Source organism: Buceros rhinoceros, unplaced genomic scaffold (assembly GCF_000710305.1).
Source record: "Buceros rhinoceros silvestris isolate BGI_N320 unplaced genomic scaffold, ASM71030v1 scaffold21909, whole genome shotgun sequence".
Taxonomy (NCBI): Eukaryota; Metazoa; Chordata; class Aves; order Bucerotiformes; family Bucerotidae; genus Buceros; species Buceros rhinoceros.
In genome coordinates, this window is record NW_010430013.1 from 2,081 (window position 1) to 13,137 (window position 11,057).

Here is an 11,057-nt window from a genome sequence, read left to right on the forward strand (position 1 = left end):
CGTTGCTCCTTCATCAGACTTGTGAAGCTGGCTGGAGCTGGTCCATCCCGCTCTGAAAACGAGCAGGAAAACTGAGCTTGTGGCTCTGCAGGAGAACATTTCTCATGGGTCAGGTTGAGTTAACCTTAGTGAGTCGTGAAGGTGGTAGCAGAGCTTTGCACTGGTAGGGGTGGAAAACTGCTGAGTTTTAGGTAGCACAGTGAGGAGAGTGGTGGAGTGTGGAGCTGGTGAACCGGAGGGTAGTGGTGGTGGTGGTCTGTATTGACGCTGCAGCCTGTCCTAACGTCCTGGATCTCTGTGGTGGTTGAAGACATTCACCTGAGCTGATGGTGCCGTCGCTGCAGCAGTGGCTCAGGGAAGGAGAGCCTCTTCCCGCCCTGCGCCAGCCATCGGCAGCTTAGCTCATGTTCAAGTGTCCTTAAAGAAAACTGAAAGCTCTAAAGATTCCCGACATCCCATTTGGACGCACTTGGAAAGATGATGACGTCCAAGAATGTTCCGGCTGGTTACGGCATGAGGGTCCTGACTGGAAAGAAGCCGCAGCTTCGTGTTCTTCTGAGGAGATGCCACTGCCTTTGCAGGGCCTCCTGCGCGCGTGGAGGGAGCACGGGTAGATATAGAACGCGACGGACAGGAATGGTTGTGGCTGGGAGGGGGCCAAAAAACGCCTCGGCAGTAAGTGTGTGTGTTTGCGACTTTCCTGGGACTGACCAACCAGCAGCACCAGTTTGAAGCCCGATTGTCAGCGCTGGGTTGCTTTGCCGGTGCTTTCTTTATAGGGCTGAGCCTGGCATCTGGGGGCGAGGGGCTGTGCTTCTCGGGTTGGTTTGTCAGCTCTCTGGGAGGATTCAGCACCCCAGATGTCACCCACTGATGGTAGCGGGGCTGGTGAAGTACCAGGTTTACGTAGCAGGAGTGAATGGCTCTCGAGGTTGCAGACTATTGTCTTGGCGCTCTTCCTGTTCGGGAGTTTGTGGTGCTCGGTGAGGATGTCCACGTCTGTGTTCGCATCTCGCCGTTTCCATTTCCTGTAGAGCAGCAGAAAAGGAATAGGGTGAAAGAAAATTTCTCCCTTGGTGAATCTTTGGTTCTGTCTCAGTGGGTTGATCCCACATTTGGATTCTGTGTGGCCAGAGAAGAGGCTTTATCTAAAATAAATCTGTTCCACTGGGGCAGGGTATTAAAGGGACACTCGCTCCTGAGCCGTCAGCCTGGGCAGAGCTCTCGTGGCTGTGGATCACGACTGTATGGAGGCTCCTTCGCACCCCTGCCCACACACGGGCTCGGAGAATCCTTCTGTTGAGCAATAGCGTAAATGATCTGCGACACCTGGAGGCGAAGGTTGCAGACGGTGTTTTGGCCTGAGTTCCCTTCTTGTTTTTCACAGTCTCTCACCTCAGCTTCAGCTTTCCCCACGCAGATCTGCGACCCACGGTGCTCGCGTTCCCGTGAGGAGAGGGTTGGTTGATGGGTAGGATGTTAGCATGCAACAAGTGAGCAGAGAGAATTCTTTGCTTCCCAGTGCACCAAGCAGAATGTGATGCTGCTGGCACCTAAACGGAGCGTGCTGGTGTTTGCTCTGGTGTTTGCTCTGGTGTTCCTTGGTAATTCCAGCGCTCCTCTGCGGCACATGTTTCATTACACATGGTGCGTAACCACCAGTGTCAAGAGTCCAATTAAATGTTGTGGAGAAATTAATCACAGCGTAACGAGCTACACACCAGTCCGTGGTTTGCCGTCCGCGGAGCAGTCCCTCCCCTCCCCGCACCGGGCGGCGGTTCCCGACGGGACGGGCACCCTGCTCTGCTTGCTGCCCAAAGGAGCAGGCGAGGGGCTTCCAACCGCCTCTGCAGGCGGAGGAGCGGAGTGTGGAAAAGCCGGTGGGTTTTGTAGCTCCTGCCGTCCATGGGAATGTTCTTCCCCTGTGGTGGGTGGTCTCTGCGCAGCTCTGGTTTCAAAGGGGAACATCTCTTTCGCTGGCAGCATACCTTTGTCGTGAGCTGGATTCCTTTACCTGAGCCGTGCGTTGCAATCGAGCACTAAAATTACTGCTTTGGTTGGCATCTCAGTGCTTCGTGGACACTCTCATTTTCAGCTGCTGGGTTTGCCTGGACTTGCTGGGGCCTGACTCAAGCGTAATGTAAGAGGAGTGAGATAAAATCCTGTGTCCAAACGCGCGCCCTCCGCTAAGCAGCGTCAGGACCCACTTCACTTCAAAAAACTTTCGGTCTGGGCATTTGAAGTGACGCTGAGACTTGATGTCCAGCAGGAAGGAGTCCAGTCCAGCCCCTTCCCAAGCGTTTCAGTGCTGCAAATCGCCTTTATATCCACACCGGCCACTTCGCTGGAATGTTTTCAGAGAGACACTGGTTGTGTTGGCGGCTCCAAGCCCTGCAGCCGCCTCCTCTGCCGGGGCTTCGGGGCTCAGGCTGAGCTGCCTGGCAGGAGGGTGCTGTCGAGCAGCAGGCACAGCGGCCGGTGCTGCTCGGGGTCTCCCACGGCAGGTGCTGCTCGGGGTCTCCCATGGTTGCCCTGCAATAGTCCGGTGACGGCACAGAAGACGTGTCGTTTGGGACCACTGGTTTCTTGTTGTCATACAAACATGGGCTTCATTTTAGTCTGAGAATTCCAGATAACTCTGTTTTCTTACTGCTGCGCGTTTGATGGCTTCCAGCCCCCAGAGATAAGAGGTTACAAGTGCAGGTCAGGCTGCAGAAAGGCTTGAAATGCTGCAGGGCTCTTTGTTTTAATCCCTTCAAGGTTTCAGTCTTTCTTGTGGTTCTGATGTAACGTGAGAAATTAAAACAAAAGGCAGCAGCCAGATGGTACGTCTCCAGGATCAGACAGATTAGGTTTTTTAAAAGGGAAAAGTTTACTAATACTTGTTCTCTGCTGGAGTGTTTGCTTCTGGGGAGCTCAGGCATCTCTTCCACTTGCTCCTACTGGTCAGCAGAGAGCGGAACTACAGCCACCACCAGGTTACAAACCCCAAAGACCCGTTCAGCTTTCCCCGAGTACCAAGGAATTGTGGTGACAGGCTGATCTCCTGGACCACAGCGTGTGCCTGCTGGGCACTGCCCTGGAACTGGACTCTGTTCACACCACCTGTGTTTTCGGAGGTGCCCTGAGCAGCCCTTGCAGTGGGCTCGCCTTGTTAGCAAAAAGCTGTTCTCACTTGGACTGGTTTAAGAGGAGGCTCTGAACTGGCACCTTCCCTCTGCCCTGTCATTTGGGAGTTCCTCCGTTTCGTTAGCCCAGGCTGGCTTTGTGGTTATAGAGTATTTTCCTGCACTCCGAGGTTCCTGGTTTAGGTTTTCCTGGCTTTGATATTCCGTTTCGATAGCTGTTCTGAGTCAAATCACTGCATTTAAATAGTGTCTGTCTCTGATCCCAAGGGAAACTGCCGAAGTTCTCTGGTACGGAGGCTTTGAAATCCTCAGGTACTCACGTTCATTTAGTTTCAGGTTTTCATCAGCGTGTGCATCGCTGCGTTCGGTAAAACCGTCATGTCACCAAAAACCAAAGCAAAACTGAAACAGAAAATCGAGGACGTGGTTGAACGAGTTTTCTTTCCTTGGTTTTAGGGGACATCACCCAGAAGGGGTATGAGAAGAAGAGAGCGAAGCTGCTGGCTCCGTATGTTCCACAGACCCAAGGTAGGTGCTTGTTTCGCTGGCGTGAGGCTTGAGGGGTGAATGGCTGTGACAGGCAGCTGGGAGAGGACTTACTGTAATTCACCGAGACTGAACTGCTGCCAGAAAAGTATAAAACAGGAGCGAAGGCTCAAAGTGCACTTAGTGACCATCAGCCCCGCATCCGCTGGGGAGGGATCGCTGCAATTAGAGCAGCTCACTCAGGCACTTGCTTGAGGAACGTGAAAGGGCTCAGTCTGCCACTGTCAGCTGGTACCTTTGAGGTGCTGCCGCTCCAAAACACATGACTGTTCCGTTCCTGCTCTCCTCTGTCCCAGTTGTTTCTCGCCTTTCTCTTGCTTGCAAATTCATCTACTGCCGGTGCCCGTTCTCGGGTCCGTGCCATAGTGGGCGCTTTGTACACCAGAGCGGTGTGTTCTGCCGAGCTGACGGACTGACTGTAGCAGGGCAAGAAAAATTGTGGATTAGCCTTGAAATTTCAGATTTAGTTATAACCAGCTCCCTGAGGACCGAGGACCCTGAACCAGGAGGTGACAGGAAGCTCTGATGACTCGGTCGCTACCTCTGTGAAGTCTGTTCCTGTTATTTAAAGAAGCCAAAAAGTGATGCACGTGACTCATCCCTCCTTATGATCTTTATCAGTAGTTGAGCAGGTTTCAGTCTCTCAGTCCAGCGTGTTTCCCAGTGGAGATACGGAGCCCTAGAAGGAAAAGTGGCTCCTTTCGCACGTTCAGGAGCCCTCTTGGCAGAGCTCTTCTGTCTGGGTCTGGCTGAAGCTCTCCAAGCTCCTTTTCATCTGAGGACGTGATCGTGTGCCCCTCACGCCTGTCACTGTGCACCCGCGTTGGGTTTGTTTCCGAAAATGTCGCTTAATTAGGAGGAAAAAAAGTGTGTGGCCAGACGGTCTGCGGCCCTGCTCTGTTAATTGTCGCACTCTGGAAGCTGCGGAATGAGGCAGAGGGCAGGAGGCGGCACGGGCTGACAGGAGGTCACCGATTCAGGAGCGATTTGACGGCCGTTCTGGCTCGGTCCTCCAGCTTCTCCCATATCTGACATCCAGCTGCCCCCCCGTCTGGGAATCTCCTCTTGCAAAAAGCCTGCTGAAGTCATGCGTGAGGGATTCGGAATCAGGTCACCTTGTTAATGAGCAGAAAACTAATAGCGTCCACAACAGAGAGGATTTTCCTGCTGGCGCTTGGTGCGCTGCATTGCTCCGAGCCCCTTCCCGACGTGAGCTGCTGTCGCGTCTCCATTTCAGAGATGTGAAAGCAGGCAAAGGGAGGTGTGACGTGTCAGGGCATGTCAGCACCTTAATTGGGGAGATTCTTATTGCTAAACCTGCGCTCCCTTCCCATTGCCTCTGGGAGCTTGCCTCGTTACTTCAGAGTTAAGGCAACGCTGTTAATTACCTAAAGACACATGTTTTCCTGCTGCAACATCCATTTTTGTAGCTGGAGCTGGCTGCAGCGATGGGGCTGCGATAGCAGCACTGCCGCTGCTCCTCCGTTAGCGCTGGCTGCCGCGCGCCGGGGCTGTGACCCGGCTGTGCCGGGAAGCGACGCTGCTGAGTTCCCTGGACCCAGCTGCTCGTGTCACCCGCTGCTGCTGGCTCGGTGCAGACCCCGCAGAGGAAGAGCTCCGGTCCCTGCTCGCTGCTGCAGGTCTGGAAAAGCATTTACATCTTTTTAGCTGAAACAGTGTGGCTGCAGGGGTGTCTGCTGCCAAAAGCAGCGGCTCTCGCACACAGGCTGCTGGCAGGGCACCTTTTCTTGCAATTTACGATAATGCTTTGGGTTCCTCCGCTAATGTGTAAAGGAAATTACGTTCATTAGGCACTGGTTCCCTGTCAGAACCTTTTTATGTAACTCTGGAGTGCTCTTGCTCCGGTTTTCTGTTCTCACGATGATGAAAAAAGAAAAATTTAAATTTTAAACAGGCAAAGAGAACATTAGAGTACTGAACTTTCTTTTGGAAAGGGAAGATGAAGGTGATCCTGTGGGGTTTTGTGTTCCAGCACCTCAGGGAACAGTGTTGGGAGACAAGAGGAATATGCCCCCCACCCACCCGCCCCCCGTCTTTCAGCATGAGTTATTTCAGACGGGAGCTACTCTGGAACAGTTACCAGTGATAAACCAGCTTTGTCTAAACCTGTAAATCACGCACACGTGCTCCAGCTTAGTGCTCTTGGGAGAGTTTCACCCATTTACAAGACCTGACTTGCAGCTACCACAAATGGGGAATTATTTTCTTCCTTATCCAGTCTGAGGGGTATCAGAATTGCAAATGAAGCTTCTCACTGGGCTCTAGGAAATGAATTTCTCCATCTTTGAAATCGCATCCAGGATGAAATCAGTGGAGCACCCGAACCCTTCCCCTCTTGTGCAGGGCAGAATTAAGATCCATCTGCTCGGCGTCTCCTGCATCCGGCGAGCTCTGCGCTGGAAGGCAGCAGCAGCGGCCCCGAGGTGGTGGCGCCCTGCCCGCTGCCGGGCTGGCCCCGTGTCCTGGAGGTGCTGCTCAGGCTGCCCTGTGAACCCCGCAAACCTGAGCTGCGTGCTTACGTGATTTTTACGGGTGCGTAGTTGAAAACACCACCTTGCAGCACGGCCCAGGCAGCCCGGCACTGGCGCTGCTGCCCGGTTCTCTGGGCAAACCAGCAGAATTACAGCTCTGCCTGCTGCTTTCCTGCCAGGTGGATCCAGCACTCGCTGTCCTTGTTATTAAGGTAAACACTTGTCCCTGTTGATCAGACGTGATGCTTATAATGATTCCTTTAATCTAAAAATCTTGTTATGAAAAGAAGTCTCTGAATCTCTAAATGGTCGAGCCTTTTCCTTCAGCAAAACGTGGGGATCACAAAGCAGCCAATTCTGCTTTAAAAACTAAGGACAATTCAAAAAACTGTAACATCCTTCCCAAGCAAATCTAAAATCAGTTCCCTTTCATGTCCCGGTGGAGTCGGATGCTGCCGCAGGAGCTGCAGCAAGGGAGCGCTGCACAAGTCGCCTGTCACCTGCCAGGCTCAGCCCCCCGTACAACCCTCTGCAGTTTCCCGCGGCGCCGCGCTCTCCCCTGAGCACCGCGTTGTGTCACAGCAAAAGAGTTAAACGGGGCTTGTTCTCGGCGTGTCGTGTCGCTTCCAGGCACGTTTGATCCCCGTGTAAATGGGATGTCATGTTTGCCTGCTGATGCCCTGCAGAGCAGATGAGACGCTTCGGCAAGGCTTCGAAGAGAGAACTGACTATGAATGTAATAATTCATTTAAAATAGTGTTAAATCTGCTGCTGACATCTAGTGGGTGCTTGAATTCGTAAATACCCAGCAGATCAGAAAGCGTCCAGCTCTCCTTCCCAGGCCGCGAAGCTGTGTTGTCTTTGGATCAAAATAAAACCCTCCTGGTTTTGGTGAATGCTACAGAAGCGCTGAACCACCTCTGGGTTAGTGTGTGCCAGGAGGACGGGACGGGGCCACAAACACGGGTTCTTTGGACATGGGTGAACTGGGATTTTGAGCTGAAAATCTGGCCCTAAATCCATGTCCTGCAGCTCTCGGGTCCGGCCCCTGACCCGCAGAAGACTCCCTCTTCCTTTCCTTTGGGTGCCGCTGGCACCGTTGCTGGGTGCTGGTTTGTGTTTTGAGAGGCGAATGCAGAACTCTGGGGAGGGTGATGGTGTCCAAAAACTGCCAGTGAGCGTGGGGAGGGGTTGGCTGTCGCCCTGACCTGGGCTGGGACGGTTTGGCTAGCAGAACATCTTCTTCTGAACTAGAAGTAAGTTCTGATTTTTTGCTGGTTTAGAGTCATTGATACACGAGCTGGCGGCTTGTCCCCACGGAACGCCCGTGTCACCCGCAGAACTGCTACCGGTCCAAGTAGGGGCTGAAGAGCTTGGGCAGGGTTCCCAGGCCCCATCGAAATGCTGGGGCTTGAGAGAAATTCGTGCTCCTTGTGCTCTTGAGTGTTTTCCAGAGCACGCAGGGCTGGGCTGAGGGGGTGGCTCCTCTGCTGTGCCATTCGATTAATGTTCTGCTCTTCGGGGGGGTGGGAGGTGTAGGAGCTGGTTGAAGATTTCTCCAACTAGTTCGGTGTGATTTGCTGGTATTGTCAGTTCCTGAGCTCGAGGCACTTGCCATGAGTTGTTTACCTAAACCCACACACTCAAAGTGGTGGAACTGGAACTGGAGTCCAGGATTTGCGGTTTCCTCTGCATTTCTCCAACCCTTCGTTAGCTGGTGGGAATTCAGCAGCGACGTGTATTTAGGTGACACAGTTGCTGTTTTCAAATGGCTCCAGGTGATGACCTGAAGGTAATTCCAGCTCTAGGACCCATCGTTGCTAGATTTCAAATGTTCCCACAGCCGCACAGGTTCGTTTTAGAATTGAGCCTCCAGTAGCATCGATTCCTCGTGGCCCTGGCTGGATGATGGGTGTTGATTTCTTAGCAGATTCTCTATTTTTCTCCCTGTGTTCCTGGGAAAAACAATCTTCTCCGGGCTGGTAAAGCCACTGGTGGAGCCAGAACCGGGCGGGCTGGAGGGCTGTTTGGGTTGCAGACAGCAGAGTCGCTGCTTGCTGCTGCCGTGTCACTGGTTTTCCCGTCAGTAACTCGCGCTGAGCAGCTGAACACTGAGTACAAACCCAGCTTCTCCGCGTGTTTTTCTACGGGTTTGCTCTTCTTCACAACTCAGACTTACTGCATCAGCCCTTTAGTGACTGCCCACAGCAGTGCTGTAAGGGACTGGGAGCTCTACAAGCAGTTGACGTGTTACCGCTTTACCCCGAGTTCAGCTGCTAATTCTCTTCCCTCTTAAGGCAGTCGTGAGTGTGGCCCCGGCCTGTTCCCGCTGGGCAGAAGAGGGAGCAAACCACAGCGATACGAAATCGCCGAACGCTGAAGTTCGTGCCAGTGGCCCTGGGTGGAATGTGGGACTTACCCGCCTCACCTCCCGCTTCATTTGTCACGGTTTATCTGAATCTTATCCCCTTTGCTTCTGTGTTGTTTGACGGGTTCTTCGGAGCTGGCTGCGTCTCCCCTTAGCGCTGATAAGTGACTTAAATGATGGGAGATTGTGTGTTCTGTCACCTGCTTCAGACGGGCGGTAAATTGTCTCTCACTTCAAGTGCCCAACAGCCCCTGAGAGAAAAAAGCTGGAAAAAACCTGTCTAGTAAGGTCAAAGTAGGGACAGACATATCATAAACTGATCGGGATGTGATTGGACAGATGCACTAATCGACTCATCAGATCCGCTTCGCTCCAAAAAGAAGGGGGGGAAATCCTGTAATTATGTGGTAAAAGAGAAAGGAATGGTCAAAAAAAGCTACTTTTATTTCCTGCTCTCAGCGAATTGTGGGCTGTTTTGCAGGGGTTGATCCAGCGTTACAGAAGGAATCTAGAACTCAGATGCCTGTTCCGTCGGCAACTCCAGCCTCAGCACCACCATCATCATCCTCATCCTCATCCAAATTCCACCGAGCTCGCTCAGGAGGAGCCAGAGATGAGCGTTACCGGTCCGGTAAGGACAGGGGCAGGAGTCCCCCAGCGGTTCCCGTTAGGGGGGAGGAGGGCGCGGTGTGCTCTCCATCCAAATTCCACCGAGCTCGCTCAGGAGGAGCCAGAGATGAGCGTTACCGGTCCGGTAAGGACAGGGGCAGGAGTCCCCCAGCGGTTCCCGTTAGGGGTGAGGAGGGTGCGGTGTGCTCTCACGGGAAGCGGCACATCTCCCGTTGTTTCACATCACCAGTGATGTGTCTTCCCCAAAGAGTCCTGGATGTTTGCCGAGGGACGAAGCCTCGTCCTGGCCCGTTCCCCTCCCAGTCAGCAGGTTCTACAGCTGCAGTCAGTAACTGTCAGGATTTGCCTGCGAGCTGCATCCGTTTGGGTTTTGAACCAGAAGGTTTCTCCTAAACCCGACGGGCTCAGGACCTGTCTGTTGGTTTACGGAGCAGAGCTGCACCCGGGGCCGTGGGTGCCGTTAGATGATGTGTGTCCTCCAAATCAGGCACAGGCCTGTTTTAGGATAGTCTTTGGCTGAGGGGGGACAGTCTGGTGGGGTTGCGGTTCTAGAAAGTTGCTCAAGACACAAAAATTTAATGACTAGTCCAGAAGATTCCAGACTAAAAGAACTGGTCTTGCTATTAGCTTGGGAACTCGCGAAACCGCAGTGAGTGTCCCTGAGAAAGAGGCGACGTTACGTGAGCGATGGTGAAGTGTGGTGGGTTGGGGGGTGCTCACACGCGGAGGGCCGGCAGTGTGCGCGCGGGTCAGCCTCGGGAGGTCTTTCTCCTCCTCCCCTGCTGCAAAACTGAGTCTCTGCACTTCCCTTTTGCAGATATCCACACGGAAGCCGTTCAGGCAGCCCTGGCAAAACACAAAGAGCAGAAGATGGCCCTGCCCATGCCAACCAAAAGGCGCTCCACCTTCGTGCAGTCCCCGGCGGACGCCTGCACGCCCCCAGGTTAGGTTCTGGTGGTGCGGTGTCTGTGGGGATGGTAAGGTACGGTCACCACCAGGTCCCAAGTCGAGAGGCTGCGACTGTCGGAGCGCTCGAGCTCTTCAGCACGTTGTAGGTAGCGTGTGACTCCTGTAGCTCTCCAGGTGCCTCGGAGCAGCTGCTCGTTTTCCTGAGCTGCTGCTGGGGCTGCGGAAATGCCTCCCCTTCTGGGAGCTTTTAACGAATCACGGGCAAGAGCTGCGCAGGCGTTCTGGACTGAGGCTTCTTCTCTTGCTTCCCTCACACCTCCTTCAGCTGCACAATTCACGTTTCGATTTCGTTCAGGGTTAGCGCTCGCCACACAGGAAAAGGATTTGCAGCGATGTACTTTTCTGGGCAAGGGCCAGGGAGGGGGTCCTGCGGGACTCCGTGACTTGCAGGGCTTTTCCTTCCTAACCCCTCCCTCGTAACGGCTGCAGCGGAATTCCTCGGATACCGCAGTGTCCGTTACGGTGCATGTGCAGCGGGCGTTACTGAACCTGTTTCCAAGCAGCTGTACACTGGCTTCACCATGCGTGTGTCTGATTTTCGGCAGTGACTTGTGTGTTGTCCCTCGTTGTGCAGAAGCATCACAGTCGTTCGGATTGACGAAGTCATCTGAGGAGAATGAATTCCTGTCTCGTTGTGAATTCATATCTCTGAAACCGCTCTGCTGGGCCGCTCCACTCACACCTCTACTTTCACCTCCTTTTCCTCTGTCCTTTTTCTTTTCCTTTCTGCTGGGGGCTAATGCATGTTCCTGGTGTCCGCTTGGGTCTCAGCTCGCTCCTAGCCTGCCCTGGCCTGCAGCACGCTGGGAGCTGTGGCTGCTGCGCAGGTGAAGGTCAGCCCTTGCGTTGGGTCTGGACTCTTCCTGCGGCTCGTGCCTGCGTTCTACTTCGGCCAGTAGGTAGAATGTGGTGTAGGGGGTTGAT

General features: G+C 53.7%; 1 protein-coding gene across 1 annotated transcript in view; it reads left to right on the forward strand.

Annotated features, from left to right (window-relative positions):
- Positions 1-3,584: 3,584 nt before the first annotated feature.
- Positions 3,585-11,057, forward strand: part of LOC104499383 (disco-interacting protein 2 homolog B-like) — a gene marked incomplete at both ends in the record, with an annotated part of 11,281 nt that continues 3,808 nt past the window's right edge. The window contains 3 exons of the mRNA XM_010142881.1: positions 3,585-3,656; positions 9,016-9,165; positions 9,982-10,107. Coding sequence (XP_010141183.1) covers positions 3,585-3,656; positions 9,016-9,165; positions 9,982-10,107 — 348 coding nt within the window. The remainder of the gene's footprint in view (positions 3,657-9,015; positions 9,166-9,981; positions 10,108-11,057) is intronic.